This window comes from Azolla caroliniana, unplaced genomic scaffold (assembly GCF_043228905.1).
Source record: "Azolla caroliniana isolate FFs.n. ecotype wild unplaced genomic scaffold, voAzoCaro1.0.p SCAF_4, whole genome shotgun sequence".
NCBI classification, from domain to species: Eukaryota; Viridiplantae; Streptophyta; class Polypodiopsida; order Salviniales; family Salviniaceae; genus Azolla; species Azolla caroliniana.
The window spans coordinates 21919400-21936485 of record NW_028230439.1 but is presented as its reverse complement, the minus strand read 5'-3'; the positions used below and the strand labels follow the sequence as shown (position 1 = coordinate 21936485).

General features: G+C 38.3%; 1 protein-coding gene across 1 annotated transcript; it reads right to left on the bottom strand.

Moving 5' to 3' along the window:
* Positions 1 to 1989: 1989 nt before the first annotated feature.
* LOC147865414 (V-type proton ATPase subunit a3-like) lies at positions 1990 to 17080 on the bottom strand. The gene is made up of 13 exons (XM_087318213.1): positions 16889 to 17080; positions 16593 to 16730; positions 16408 to 16515; positions 16193 to 16300; positions 15932 to 16080; positions 15686 to 15839; positions 4307 to 4467; positions 4012 to 4221; positions 3720 to 3903; positions 3549 to 3632; positions 2699 to 2895; positions 2552 to 2611; positions 1990 to 2415 (listed from the first exon to the last, which is right to left on the bottom strand). Exons 1-13 carry the CDS (start codon positions 17057 to 17059, stop codon positions 2214 to 2216), a joined length of 1926 nt encoding a protein of 641 aa, XP_087174339.1. The 5' UTR covers positions 17060 to 17080; the 3' UTR covers positions 1990 to 2213.
* Between the last annotated feature and the right edge of the window lie 6 nt (positions 17081 to 17086).

Below are 17086 nucleotides of genomic sequence, written 5' to 3'. Positions count from 1 at the left end.
TTCTAAACTATACTCTCCATTGATAATCTAGATTCTAGAGTACGCCCCAACGTGGCCACTCATGTTACATCATTGTGGGGCTTGCTTGTATTTCCATGTGATTTGCTTGAAATTCTCTACATGGTTATAGGCAGCCCCATATAATGTGTATGTCATCATTTAGGCCTATCTATCATTAAGATCACAAGATACATATCAAGTTTCTTTATCTCAAAAGATAGTTTTCCGTTTTCATATTACCACATGAGATTCTAGAATATTAGGAGATTTTTGGGGTTTTGAAAGCTTGTGTAAATTCATATTCATTTAGTCTTAAAATTGATGAAGGTAATGTTTAAGCAAGGTGATAGACGAAGTAGGAGGTTGCATCAACTCCCCTTGCAAAGGTTCAACATTTTTATCCAAACTTTGAGCCATGTATAAACAAAAGAAATTTAAAAAAAATGCATTTGATAATTGTAAATAAGTCATTTGGAAAAACAAAATTTATGAAAAAAAATCTTAAACAATTATAAAATAAGGGTTCAAATTATTCATGGCAAATCGTAAGAAAAAATATCACGTCAATACTCTAAATGTACAAGGAGTTCAAGATTAGGTTAATCTGGCAACACAATTGATGTTTTCAAACTCTTCATAATGATGGTGGCTCCCAAAGGCTCAATCATAAGTATTTTCTGTAAAATTATGTGCACACTACATTAGTGGAAAAATAAATAAAGTTAGGACTCATAATGCAAGCCAACCTCAATTCGCATAAAATGCACACAAGGCATCTATAAAATGATATAAATGTGCATACCTAAGTTCATTTTGTATGATATTTAATGGGTTTTTAAAATATTATTACTATTACCCACACACACACAATAATGCATTACGTTATTATGTTTAACCATGCCCAACATCATAGACTACTCATTTAGTACCCTTTCATTTTAGGTACTAGTGTGATGAATTAGCACGGGTGGTTTTGGTTGACCATGCCAAAGCACGTGAAAAACACGCTAATGCAATAGTGTTTGTTGTAAATTGGCGAACATGGACTAGCACACATTCACATATGTGATTAACCATCACATGTTAAAGATCAAATATTGAACAACAAGAATCAATCAATGATCCATGAAAATATCAAATTAAATATTAATAAATAAATGACTAATGATCAAATCAAAAGCATGGTTTACAGCTGTTTAACCAATCACCTCTCAAGACCAACATAAAATATCTTTGGTGTTCACATAAAAGAAGAGATCCTTGCTTCACCAATAAAGTCTCAATAATTCTAAAGAATCACGATATCATTTTGAAGGGTAGTTAGTCCCCTTTATATAACCCAAGCTCTTAGACCAGCACATGTTACCCATGCATCCTAGGTTCTTGTGTTTGTCACAAGTACTAGGGCAACTAGTTTCCCATTTATCCTACCTTAAGCCTTAAGGTTTTGTCTATGAGAGCAAAATCAACAATTATATATAGGAAAGTTTAACATAATAAACAAGAAATGACAATGACCCAAACCCAAAACCCAAAACTCACTTAAAAGCCATTCAAATGTTAAGCGTTATATTATCTGCTTTGATTCACTGATAATAAGATGTTGACCCCATAACAGTCGATGCCACCATTGCTAAAACATGCACAACTTAAACAATCACACAAAGTAAAGATAAAATACTGCCATGAGACCATTGTTGGTAGCATGTAGCAGGGCCCAATTGAGGTTGCCAAAAACCTGAAATTTAGGTTCATCAACCTTTTCTTTTTCCATACTCAAATTCCATTTGGTACCTCTTAAATATCAACAAACCCCATTGTTCTGGAAGCCAGATATATTGACACAAGAAAATTTCCCATAAAAATAAATCCTAGAGCTGATTCAGCAGGCACATAGGCTTCATATGCATGTTTGGACAATTCAAGGATCTGTTTGTGATATTATCATTTATGCTAAGAGCTTTGGCATATAATATAATCATAAAAAAGGAAGAAAAGAATAAACATTTTTGAAAAATGATGTAATCGCTGAATAGAATACAGCAAGTGCAATCAAATGCAAGAAGGTGCTTCCAAGTGTTTGTAGCACCTCCAATTTTATCAATATGATGAATATCTCCAAAGTCTCAAAATCATATATATCCCAAGGGATAATTAATTAGCTTTGATAGAAATCACATGCATATATATATATATATATATATATATATTGATTATTCTTCCTCTTCAAGGATTGTGAAAGAATATGGGCTGAATTTGTAACCATCTCCCTCATAGAACTTGTTCTGGAACTCTACCCAGTGTAGACGTAACGCGTGCAAGAAGGCACTCAGAGTTTCCATACAAAGAAGCACGCCAACAGTTGCAAATGTAAATACAATCAATCCAACGATGAGGATGATCACATTGTTGTACCTGGTTTTTTTATCCACACAACAAACACATTTCACGGTAAGTAAATAAAACCGAAAAATATTCACAAGAGATATATTGTTTAAAGGCTAATATGATGGCACTTTTTGCATGTGCATTATATGTCATTCAAACTTACCCCCAAGCCAGAAGTAAAACTCGATCATAAAACACAGAAGATAACTCTGAATGTGCCAAACTGGGTTTCAAACCAAGAACAAAAAAAGGATATGAAAATATTGTAATAGGTGACAGTAGGAAATAGAAACAGAAATTGCCTTTATACCTAAGTGCCCAAAGACGAAGATAGGAAGCTGTATTAGACACTGCACCCAGCACAAATTCAATTGTATGGATCATTTGATGCACAAAAATCTCACTGAACTCAAATTCCTCATGCTCAGCATCATCATCATTGTCAAGGTCATGGTTCACCACATCATCTGAAGTTCCAAGTGCGCCGTATGTATGTCCTTGAAATTTCTGAACAAAAGGACAAAAAAACAGTCTGAATCTCCATGATTAATAAACATACATAAACACATTTTATACCCAGAGAAAATAATTCATATCTCCTTGAATCATCTTCCATTTAACCCAGTAACATATTTTAGTAAGGAAGCTTTCAATAACCAAGTTTTTCTCTTTTTTCTTCAAATCAATAGATTATACCACATAAATTAGTTGAAGCAAGAGGACAACCGAATGGAGAAATTTTATAAACTGACTTCAATATAATGGACTGGTTCTCTCCATAAATGTGTTAGTGGAAGGAACTGTACATATACCGTATACGTGTCATATATATATATATATATATGACAAGTGGTTTTACAGATGCCTCAGCCTTAAAAGACTTTGATGTTTCCAAGCTTCAATATAATAGGGAAGTCAATTAATGTTCAAAATGCCTTGCTTCAACATTGAAAGAGTTTGGTGTTTGAATGGTTTAATTTGTGTTGTGACTCTGCTTTACATGCTTTCACCATAATATAATGATTCTATACAAATTTGATATGCTTGCAAAACTTTGTTGTTTTAACGGTTTGATGTTTTATGACTCCATAAAAGCATTGATATGCTTATTACACCATCATATAGTGGCCTTTTGAAAACATTATATAGAGTGCTTTTACCTGCATGTGGCGCGACCTCAAAATCAATGGTTTGGGAAGAAGCATGCATGGAACTGCTATAAGGGCTAGGAGGAGAAGTATCATCTGGAATTAACCAGATTCAAGGAAAATTTCAGCATGTGGTAAAATTCAACATATCAACAAAGACATAGTTACTACTACTGATATTACCTGGACATATCGCTGTCCAGGGAACAACTGGTTTTCTCCAAGTTCAGCGGTTGGACTTAAGAACATGTAGATCATTACATGATAAAGATCAGCTGTAGATCCAGTGCACCACTTGATAATGATCAAGAGGGCAAGGTACCCAAACAGCCCATTTAAAAATATGATTTGCGGTATAAACTGATACCTGTGAATTCAAAGAAAATTGTGTACCACATCATTAGCATAACTCCAACACATTCGTTTTGCACAAAAGCAAACTATAACAAACTGATGGATATTCAAAAACACTCACCATATATTTAAATCATTTTTGAAAAATGTTGCATTAAAATAACTGAGAATAATCCCCAAGTTCATTTGTGCAACACCGATTAAGATAGACATCTTCATCTTCAAGGAGTTGAGGAATGTGAGCTCTGTGGCAGAACCATGCCAAACAGGATCCACGCCAAACACATATGGTCTGGTGCGTGTCTTAACTAGTCCCGTTGTGTATGCATCACTACCATAGAGTTCCAATGTTATAATGAAATTTAGAAGAAACACTGTAGATTTTAATATCATACGACGAAAACAACAGCTAATACCTGCATGTAGAATCACTGCAACTGTATGACGTAGTGCCAAAAAGTGCAAATGGTACTGAAAAGAACTCGTTGTAAATGAACCCAGTATATATAGAGAATAAAGACATAAGCAATATCACATATCGACCCGAAAATGCCATGCCCATTATGTCTCCTAGTTTCTGCACAAAAAGACCATCCAATTTATACTGAAGTCACGCTTCGAAAACACAACCAAAAAAATATCAACACTGTAACTTGTAAATCTTCTTAACAAAATTTAAATACATCAAATGATCTAAATTACAAATTAAATCTGCTGATTTTCACCTTAACTCTATTCAAGAAGATTGAGTATATGTGGTAGAAAAACCATATCATTACGTTATTGTAAAGAAACTAAAGTTTAAAAAAAAACAAGTCGACCTATACAATCTAAATATTCTAAAAAAGTGATATTAATCATACTTTAGCTACATTTTTAATTTTACTTTAAAGAGACCACAAAGTCATACATTTAACCCCTATATTCCAGTGTGGCATCTAGTAAAGAAGTGCATATAGTGATATTTAAACCTGGGCAGTATGGGTTAGTAAATATTTGGCTTACCACTTGAGTACAACCCTATTTCAGAGGCCAAAATGGCCTATAAGACCAAAGAAGAGATTACATCTCAAGTGTTGTCTTGTCTTTGAGAACAACAAATCAAAATAAATAAATGTTACCGAGTAAAAAAAGTAAATAAGATAAAAAGAGACAAAAGAATCTTGTTATCGGTACATGCAAGATTGTCAAGTCAGATATATTATAATTTTGGACTTCGAATGATATCTAGCATAGGTTGATCCAGAATTGAGGGAAGCACCTACGATGGTGGGAGATAATGGCCTTTATTTGTCAATACAAGGGTGGTGAGATCACGATCCATGTTATCTTGTTTTCAAGTTATAAATAGCAGTTTGGATCACTCTATTTATTTCCACTTCAGTCTGTTTAGATGAGGACAATTAGCGATGGGCACGGTTCGGTTTCAAGGCAAAGAAACCCAACCCAACCCAACCCAAACCGCTTATATAAAACAAAAACCAAACCAAACCATTTATGAACTCTCAAGTATTTAAAACCAAACCGTTTAGGGAAAAGTTGAAACCAAGCCAAACCATTTAATAAAAAATTTAAACTTAACCATTTAAGTCAAACTAATTAAATATTTAAATAAATAAAAATACATTAAATTAAATACACATTTAAGTTAAATTTATTAAATCAATAAAAAACCATTAAATTAATAAAGTTAACCAAAAACCTATAAACCTTTAAACCTATAACCCCGGGTTTTAGAACCAAACGGAACTGTTTATCGAAAATCCAAACCAAACCAAACCATTAAATTTGTTTGGAGCCAATAAACCGTTAAACCATGGCTTAACGGTTCCGTTCCGTTTGAGCCGAAACCGTGCCCATTGCTAGGGACAATCCAAGCTATATAGGAATGGGGGTAGTGAGTGCAATTATAGTTATGCCATGTCACTCGAACCTCCTTTGTTGCATTTCGACATACCAACAATGAATGTTTCCATGTTCAGCAAGTTGTTTTTGATGACATGTCACTGATTGGAATAATGCCTCAATGATTATAGGGGTTGTTCCCATCTCTGCCTAGATTATATCATGGGGCACTGATGCTTTGCTCCTTATCATGTTGGCAATCATTGAAACTAAAGGTCTCTCTAAATTTTTCCAGTTATTTGCCTTGTTAAGACTCGATCCCCATGTTTCTACTACATAGAGGAGTTGGTGTCACAAGAGTTTTTCGCTCTTGTAATTACAATGTCCACATAGTGTTTTGAGAGCACCAAGGGCTGCATATCCACAAGAAAATTGGGCACGAGCAGCCTCCTATAAGGGAAACCTAGGCCCTTTAAATGTTACTCCTAGGTATGTGTAGGAGCATGTGTATGCCACCATTTCCTCTCCCAAGAAGAACTCTGGTCTGATCTTGTTACCCATGCTTGAGTGGTGTTAAACACCATCACTTTAGTTTCATCCATGTTTAATGACAAAACTTTGTTTGTGTGTAGGTGCGTGTATAGGCCACCTTTTCCTCTCCCAAGAAGAAATCTGGTTCTGATTTTGTTACCCATGCTTGAGTGGTGTTAAACAACATCACTTTAGTTTCATCCATGTTTATCGAAAAACCTTAGACGTGTATACGTGTGTGTATAGGCCACCTTTTCCTCTCCCAAGAAGAATTCCAGTTCTGATCTTGTCACCCATGCTTGTGTGGTGTTAAACACCATCACTTTAGTTTTATCCATGTTTATCAACAAACCTTTGTCCATACAAAATACTTTTGAGGTGTTTTGATGTCTTTGTAGTCCCTCAGGAGAGTCAGAAATCAGCTTAGTATCATCAGCATATAGTAATATTTGTATAGCTATACCCACAAGGCATGCTCCTGAACCCCCAAATCTCTCTATGTAATGTGATATCTAATCTATATAGAGAACAATGAGAGTAGGTGATAGTGAGCATCTTGTTTTACTTCGATTGTGCAAGCCACAGCCTCTGAGAAACCATTAGGAGACTGCATTTTTCCTGACACATGTTCACACAATGCATAGATTCCCCATTGTATATCTATAAGGACACCAAGGGCTTCTAGTTGGCACATAAGTTGAGCACATGGCATAGTGTCGAAGGCTTTTCAGAAATCCACAAAGCAGTAATAAATCCTTTTATTAGGGGCTCTGCCCTCCTCGATAAGGGCTCAGAGGCTCAATCTGTGATCCAAAGTTGTGAACCCCTCCCGAAAGCCTGCCTGTCCAGCTGAACGGCAGCCATTTCGCTCTGTCCACATACTCAATTCTGAGTCTAGGATCAAGCCATTTACTTTAGCCAAGCAATGGCTAATCATGATTGTCCTATAGTTGCTCAGCATCATGGGGTCTCATTCTTGAGTATTGGCACAATGGTATGTTCTGTCCACCTAGTAGGGAAACCTTCAAACATAGCTCTATTAAAAATGTGTACTAGCAATGGATACAAGATGTCACGGGCATAGATAAAGTGCTCACCAACCAATCCATCATGATGCTGGGCCTTCCCAAGTTGTAACTGACCATTAGCATTTCTTACATTTTGTGGAGTAAAAAAGGTGCATTCATGTGGGTGGGGAAGTGGAGGCTGTCCTTGGATATTTGATAGTACTTTTCCATATGCATGCCACACCGAAGGTGAGATCATTTGTGTGGTAGGTTGCCTGTAATTAAATATTCTCCATGTCCTTTTACTTTCTTGTGCTAGAAACAAGAGATACAAATGATCATTAACGTGAGCCAAATACAATCTCTTCTTCTTCCTCACGAGGTGTTGGAAGGTTTCTGTTGCTTGTTTGTGAGTATAAATACCTCGAGTTACTTCGTGCTGCGAGTGTCTCCTTGTATCACGAATTCCTCATCATACCAACTATTTTTTATGACTCTTACCAAGTTTGGGGGCATTGGCTATTGTGTGGGGAAAGGCATTTGTGGCCGCTTTATGCAATGACTATGATAATCGTTGTGTAACTTCATCTAAGGGGGCAAAAGGATCCAAATCTAGCATGCCATTATATACTCCACAACCATATACTTCAATTGTCTCTCGAGTGCCAAGCCAATAGGTCTACCGGATATACCTAACTATGTTACTTCAGGTATAAGAGATGGAAATCCCATTAGGTAATCAATTGTGCTTGCACCTCCTTTTGGGTTCCAAAACATGTCAAAGCATCTGATCCAGGTCATTGTGACAATTCATTATATATTACAAATCCATGTGCACTTCCCAAGGCTAGAAGGTGTTTGCCATATTTTGTTACTCCACTCATATCTTGAGCTTGTCACTAGACCAACACTTTCTACCATAACTTCTCCATAAACAAAGTTGTTTGTTCATCCTTAGTTTGTGCATTGAAGTCTCCTAATAGTATTATGCCCCCAATAGTAGCAAATCTTATGATATCATCATATAATGGTAGATATAATGTTTAACCAAGAGGCGCAAACCTTGAGTAGGCAAATGGAAAGTAGAAAATTGCAATATATAGTTCCCTAAGATCCCCCTCTTTTGATTCATATTCATATATAACGCACATCTACATCCTTATGCACAACATGCACTCATGGAGTTCCTTTTTATATAGTAGTACCACTCCTCTCGAGCCTTTAGTGCTTCATGGTGTTCATAGTTAGGAACAACATATTGACTCTCATCTATATCCTTGTACATCAAGGAGTTTACTAGGCATACATTGATGGGTCTTTGTATATACATAGCAATATCTAAGTTCTTCAATGTATCTTCAAAATACCTGACATTTGCTCATAGAGAGCCATTGCAATTTTATACAGTAATGCGTAAGGTTCTCATAGGCCATACGTCGTCATGCGACTCTGTCTTTTGTAATAATGGCCTTACCATCTCTTATATAGCTCATTTTCCTTCCTTTCTTGCGTCGAGCAATCATGGCATCTTTTCTTTGCAATGTGCCACTTGAGCTAGAGTGAGATCGTCATCTAAATATATTGTCACCCTTGAGTGCCCATCTTTTAAATAGGAAAGCTTTTTTCTTTTCCATATCCATGAGGCGGATGATCAGGGCTTTAACTCTAGACTCATTTTTTTCCCACCCTCCACGTTGAAGCAAATGGAATATCTGATGCTCCCATCTTTGTTCTAAGATTCTTGGCATCTTCTTGTGGGCTTCCTCTTTAGCCCAACCAACCACTTGTAAATGTAATGAACAAGCTTTCATCTTGGCTTCGTCTTCTAATGTAGTGTTCGTCATTTCCATCTTATCCATCGATGTTTTGTTTTGTTGTTTCACTACCTCCATCAAAGGAGCATTGCTTTAAATTCTTTTTGAGCATGCTCAGCTTGAGCATTGGCATTTCTGGCCATCTTTACCCATGTTTGCATTTCCTTAGTTACATTTTTTTTAAATGTGGAGATGCATTTACTAATTCAAACTTATTTGAGGATATTTCATCACGTCATCCTTGAGCTTAGCTATGGGCCCGGTTTTACCTCTAACCAAACCAAACCGCTCAGCCATGGTAAACGGTTTATTAGTTCCAAATAATTAAATTGTTTGGTTTGGTTTGACTTATTAATAAACGGTTCGGTTTTAGTTTGATTTGGTTCTAAAACTCGGGTTTAGGTTTAAGTGGACTGGTTTAAAGATTTATTAATTTTTGTTAACTGTTTTTTCCATTTAATTTTATCGATTTAATTAATTTAACTTAAATGCTTAGGTTAAATTTTTTTATTAAATGGTTTAGTTTGGTTTCAACTTTTCCGTAAACGGTTTTAGTTTAAATGGTTTGGTTTACCTTTTCTTAAATGGTTTGGTTTAAATGGTTGGGAGTTCATAAATGGTTTGCTTTGGTTTTCATTTTATATAAATGGTTTGGTTCGATTTCAAGTCAAAGAAACCGATACCGAACCGGGCCCATTGTTACATTTGATTTCTTGACAAGGCTTGTGATGTCTTTTCATATCTCAATCGTGAGAGAGGCAAACAACTCTATTTTCTATTTCTCTATCTCAACTCAATCTTCAGAGAGGCATACAACTCTATTTTTTGTTTCTCTATCTCCTTTTTCATTTCCTCTCTTCATGCTCATTCTATACCATCTTTGATAAGATTGATCTCTTGCATAACCAAATGACGTAATAGATCATGTTTCCCCTTTTGGACATTGAACACAACCTACATTTTGGGTGCCTTGTGCGCCTTCTGGCACTACTCGGGATGCTTCCATACCGTCCTTTTCTCCCACCGTATCTTCTTAGGGTCATCCATGGATCTGGACCATCTTCGTGGGTCCACATCTTCATTTGCCATCCATTCAGAATCCTTGGTATCCTATAGTTAGGACAGCAAGTATAGGGTGTGGTTTGAGAAAAGCAAAGGGCAAAGGGAACAACGTAGAGATTAGGCAAAATAGAGATTAGTCAAACATTGTAGAAAATGCAGAGGATCAGACTTCCTAGAAAATGTAGAAAGAAAGAAAGAAGAAAGAAAGATATATTAACAACTTTAAGAGGCCAAAATGGCCTATAAGACCGAATAAGAGATTACATCTTAAATGTTTTCTCATCTTTGAGAACAAATCAAAATAAAGTAAATATTACACAGTAAATATAAAAGTAAATAAGATGAAAAAGAAAAGAGACGAGAGAATCTGGTTTTTGGCACATGCGAGATTCTCAAGTTAGGTATATTGTAGTTTTTGTCTCCGAAATATCTCTATCATAGGTCGATCCAAAATGGAAATGTCTCCAAAGCGAGGGAAGCCCCTACGATGGCGGGAGATACTGGCTTTTATTTGTCGATGACAAGGGTGTCGAGGTCGTGGTCCATGGGGCCGGGGCCTACGTGCACGGCAAATTGCCACTGCCTGATCAATCGTAACCCCTTTGTTATATCCTGGTCTGGATCCCATTTCGGTATCCTGGGGTTGACTTCTAGCATTAGGAGTGATGGAGCTAAAGAAAGTTGTGATTGTTCTTTGTGGATGAGCTTGTGTGGCTGTATTCTTCAACAACTTTTCCCGGTGTCTCTTGAGCTCGAGCAAGAAAAGTCCTAGGCATCTTTGGTCCTCATATTCCATTACCTTGCGTAGTGGGCCAAAGCCTTGTTTAAAGAGGCAATGGTATCTCCCTCTGATTTCATAAAAGACACTACAATGACAAACATAGTGTTCTTCAGATTCCACTCCTTGATGACACAATTGACAAATTCTCTCTTCAAGAGGTAGTCGTGTATATCTGCCCACCTCAATCTGTAGCTGATGTGATGAGGTTCGCAGCTGCCCTATCACACTACGCAACGCATAGGATAGATGTATGTCCATATAAGGTGGCCTTATGACAAATCCATCCTCCGACGTATGTAAGAAGTGTGTCTTATAGTGGGCCATCTTTGTACCAAGTGGTATTTTGGGGCTGATCCATGTTATCTTGTTTTCCAAGTTAATAATATAAGTTCGGATCACTCTATTCTTTTCCACTTTGGTCATATTGAGATGGGGACAGTCCAAGCTATATTGGAACGGGGGTAGTGCATTTATACTCATGCCATGTGACTCGAACCATTGCTGCATTTCAGCATACCAACAACACGTGTCTCCATTTTCAGCCAGTTGTCTTGATGACATAAGTGCCAACCTTGGGTACCTTCGTTTAGAGAGCTCCCAAAGACGTTGGATAAATGTCACTGATCGGAACAATGCCTCGGTTATTATAGGTGCTGCTCCCATCTCTGCCCGGATAATATCGTGGGGCACCGATGCTTTGCTCCTTATCATGCGAGCAATCATTGACACTAAAGGTCTCTCTAAATCTTTCCAATGATTTGCCTTGTTAAGACTCAGTCCCCATGTCTCTACTCCATAGAGAAGAGTTGGTGTGACAAGTGTATCAAATAACCATAGCTTAGTCCGTGGCTCTTGGAACTGCAAATGTGCACATTGTCTTTCGAGAGCACCAAGGGCTGCATATCCACGAGAAAGTCGGGCACAAGCGACCTCTTGTAAGGAGAACCTAGGTCCTGTAAATGTTACTCCTAGGTATGTGTAGGAGCGTGTGTATTCCACCTTTTCCTCTCCCAAGAAGAATTCTGGTTCTGATCTTGTTACCCATGCTTGGGTGGTGTTAAACACCATCACTTTAGTTTTATTCATGTTGATTGACAAACCTTTGTCCGTACAAAATAGTTTTAAGGCATTTAGATGTCTTTGTAGTCCCTCCAAAGAGTCAGAAATCAGCACAATATCATCAGCATATAGTAATATCTGTATAGCTATACCTGCTAGGTGTGCTCCGGAACCACCAAATCTCTCTATGTACTGTGATACCTCCTCTATATAGAGACCAAAGAGTGTGGGGGATATTGGGCATCCTTGCTTCACGCCAATTGTGCTAGCCACCGCCTCTGACAAGCCCTTAGGAGACCGAACTTTTCCTGAAACAGATTCATAGAGTGCATAGATTCCCCATTGCATATCTATAGGAACACCAATGGCCTCTAGCTGCTACATAAGCCGAGCACGTGGCACAATGTCAAAGGCTTTTCGAAAATCCACAAAGCAGCAATAAATCCTCTTATTGTGGGCTCTGCCCTCCTCAATAAGGGCCCGGAGGGTGAATATGTGATCCAAAGTTGTGAAACCCTTCCAAAAGCCTGCCTGTCCAATTGAGCGGCAGCCATTTTGCTCTACCCATATACTCAATTCTGATTCCAGAATCGAGCCATATAGTTTGGCCAAGTAATGGCCAATCATGATTGTCCTATAGTTGCTTGGCATCATGGGGTCTCCACTCTTGAGGATTGGCACAATGGTATGCTGAGTCCATCTAGTAGGAAAACCTTCGCACATAGCTCCATTAAAGATGTGTGCTAGCAATGGGAGCAAGGTGTCACGGGCATAGATAAAGTGTTCACCCACCAATCCATCATGATCTTGGGCCTTCCCAAGTTGCAGCCTATCAATGGCATTTCTTACATTTTGTGGTGTAAAGAAGGTTGATTCATGTGGGCGTGAGGCATTCGGGTGGGGAAGAGGAGGTTGCCTCGGGATATCATATAGGACCTTTGCATATTCGTGCCACACCTGAGGTGAGGTCAGTTGTGTGGTGGGTTGCCTCTCATTAAACAGTTTCCATGCTCTTTTACTCTCTCGTCCTAGAAACAAGCGATACAAATGATCTTCAAATTTAGCCAAATACAATCTCTTCTTCCTCCTTACGAGGCGTTGGAAGGTTGCTCTCACTTGGTTGTGTGTATAAATGCCCCGAGTTACATCACGTTGCAAGGATCTCCTTGTATCACGACATTCATCATCATACCAACTATTTTGTATTCCTCTACCGAGTTTGGGGGGGTTAGCCGTTGTGTGAGGGAAGGCTTTTGTGGCTGCTTTATGCAATGATTTGGATAAACCTTGGGTAAGTTCTTCAAGGGGTGCGAAAGGATCCAAATCTAGCATGCCATTGTATACACCACAACTATAGACATCAATTGTCTCGCGAATGAATAGATACCTAGCCAGCCCCCTCTCCTTAGCATATACATCCTTTGTGCATCCATCCTTTACCTCAAGGCATAGATATGCATGATCAGCTGCCAAGCCAATAGGTCTTCCCGATATAGTGAACACTTTTATTTCAAGTATAAGAGATGGAGATCCCATTAGATAATCGACTGTGCTTGCACCCCCTTTTGGGTTCCAACATGTCAAAGCATCTGATCCAGGCCATTGTGACAAGCCATTATATATCACAAGTCCATGCGCGCTTCCCAAGGCTAGAAAGTGTTTTCCATATTCAGTTATAGCACTCATATGTTGAGCTTTTCTCTTTAGACCAACCTCTTCCGCCATAACTTCTCCATAGACAGCCTCGTTGGTGTTAAATATAGTTGTTTGTTCATCCTTGGTTTGTGCATTAAAATCTCCTAATAGAATTATATCCCCCATAGTAGCAAATCTTATGATATCATCGTATAATGGTAGATATGGTGATTCACCTAGAGGTGCAAACCTTGAATAGGCAGGTGGAAAGTAGCAAATTGCAATAGATAGCTCCCTAAGATCCCCTCTTTTTATGCATATCCACATGTAGCGTGTATCCACATCCTTATGTACAACATGCACTCTACCATGGAGCTCCTCTTTGTATAGCATAGCCACTCCTCCCGAACCTCTAGTGCTTCCTCGTGTCCGAGGTTGGGGGCGACATATTGACTCCCATCTGTATCCTTGTCCCTCGGGGAGTTTGCTAGCCATACATTGGTGAGTCTCTGTATACATAGCAATATCTGTGTTTTTCAATGTATCTTCAAAATATCTGACATCTGTCCGTAGAGAGCCGTTGCAATTCCATATGGTCATGCGTAGGGTCTCATAGGCCATATATCGTCATGCGGATCTCTTCTCTGTAATAATGACCTTGCCGTCTCTATATACGGCCCATTTACCTTCCTTTCTTGCATCAAGCACCCGTGGCATGTTTTCTTTGCGGTGTGCCACTTGGGTTGGAGTGAGATCGTCATCTAAGTATATCTTTTCACCCTTGAGTGCCTTTCTTTTAGAGAGGAAAGCTTTTTTCTTGTCAGTATCCATGAAGCGGATGATAAGGGCTTTAGCTCTAGACTCATCTCTTCCCACTCTCCACGCTGAAGCAAATGGAATATCTGATGCTCCAATCTTTGTTGCAAGATTCTTGGCATCTTCTTGTGGACTTCCCTTTTCGGCCCAACCAACCACTCGTACATGCAACACACGAGCTTTCCTCTTGGCTTCTTCTTCTAAAGTAGCATTCATCATTGCCATCCTATCCATGGATGTTCCTTTTTGCTTTTTTACTACCTCTATCCAAGGAGCATTTTCTTTAATTTCGTTTTGTGGAGCGTGCTCGGCTTGAGCTTTGGCATCTTTGGCGATGTCTGCCCATGTTTGCATTTCCTTCGTGACATTGGCTTTCACTGTAGAGATGCATCTTTCCACTGCTTCTTGTCCTTTTTCGAAATCCACTTTTATAGCTCCTAACTCAACATTACTTGAGGATATTTTATCCTTAAGGTATTGTGTCATGTCATCCTTGAGCTCTAAGTGTGATTTCTCCACATGGCTTATTATGTCTTTCCGCATCTCTTCTAATAACTCAGCCTTGATAGAGGCGTACAATTCTGATTTCTGTTTCTCTATCTCCTTTTTCATTTCTTCTTTTAGTGCTATTTCGATATCTTCTCTAATAAGGTTGATCTCTTGCGCAATCAAATGGCGTAAAAGATCATGTTTCCCATTTTCAACATCGAATGGAATGTCGGATGGGGCCTACGTTCTAGGTTCCTTATGCGCCCTCCTGACGCTATTCACGTCCCGTCCTTTTCGTCTATGATATCTTCTTGTGGTCTTCAATAGATCTGGACCCTCATCGTGCGTGTTAAGATCCATCTTTTCAGTGTCTGTCCCTTCGGACTCCATGGTGTCGGATGTTGAGGGCCGAAAGAATAGAAATTACTACTAGGCAGAAAGAATACAGGAACAGATGAAGATACAAGAAATCAGATTTGGAAGAGAATGCACAGGATCAGGCATTGCAGAAAACACAGAGGACAGACATTTCAGAAAAGACAGACAGAGCCAAAACCCTAAACGCAGAGCATAAACCCTAAACGCAGAGAGAGAGAACACAAGAAAAGAGGGAGGAGATGCACAGAGAGAAAGAGAGAAAATGTAATTGCAGGTATTGCTAAATGGAGAGAAAGAAAGAAAGATATACTATTGTCTTTTAAGAGGCCAAAATGGCCTATAAGACCAAACGAGAGATGGAGATTCATAGACAACTACCTGACTTCCATACTTCCTTTCATTAAAAAGGAGCCAAAGAACTGCAAGCAATAGACAAATTCCATGGCCCCAATCACCAAACATGACAGCAAATAAAAATGGAAACGTCACAATTGTAAATACTGCTGGATTGACTTCTTGATATCTTGATATACTGTTCAACAAAAATTAACCAATGAACAGAAGTGAGTGAAAATGATGAGAATTCAAGAAGCATATATCACTATATACCACTTAAGCACCAACCCGTATGCATCAACAATATCTTGGAAAGAGGCAGTGAACTTATTCGTCTTAAAGTAAGTTGGAGGCATTTCTTTGGTTTTTATGACTTGAAATATAGTCACCACCTGAGATTTGCTGTCATGAGCTGCACGCTGAAGGGCATCTTGAATCTGTGCAGATAAAATGCATAAGAATATCATGTGCACATACAGTAGTAGTGCTTCCTCTAACTCATTCCAGCCTGTATATAAAGCTAGAAAAATAGTTCTGAAAACACTATACCTGAGGTCCGGCAGATACAGGACACCACCCTTCTCCCACCAAACACTTCCTCGTAACATCAAAACTCAGCATATTCAATGTATGGTAAACTGCCTTTTCCCGTGTAACCTGTATGGACAAAACAGCAATTTGATGAGATTTTGAGACATTTAGAACAAGAAAAGCAGATTTAAGTTCTTATCTGAAACTTAAACATAATTCATTAAGTCACACACCGCTACAGTCCAGGAATCAATGTCATGTGCGATTGTGGAGAGCAAATTATTCTTGATCGTGTTACTGGCATCTATGGTAGTCTTTAACTCTAATATACGTGCCGAGACCTGTAAAATATTGATAAATTATATTGTAGTACTGAAATACAAGCTGATTTTATTTCACTGACTTACAAATTGAATACCATATTTATCATTTGTGCCTGTCGAACATCATCTTCAGGAAACACATATCTGTTTGCTCCAAAAGCCTCACATATCTTCATAATCTTAGTTTTTGCTCGTTCACCAGAATAGAACACAAGGAATACAATTTTCTCCACCTGACAGTCAAGATCCACATTGGTAAATATATCCTAAAGGGATTTGCTAGCATCTTGTTTACAATTAGGTATCATATAGTGTGTTGGAAAATGATCATAAATAGGATACTGAAAGCTCTAGGTACATTACTAGATGAAGAGTGAAAACATCACCAAACCTTATCGCCTGTGGCAGGGTCTAATACAGGTTCTTCAACTTCAGCCTTCTTAAAAAGCAGATTACCACGCGTCGCCCTGAAAAGAATCCGTTCAAATGATGTGGCTTTGGACTTGGCAACTAGTCCAGTGATAAATCTTAGTTTTCCCTGTTTTGCAGTTGCTGTGAGCATTTCCTACAAATCAAAGGAGAACATGTT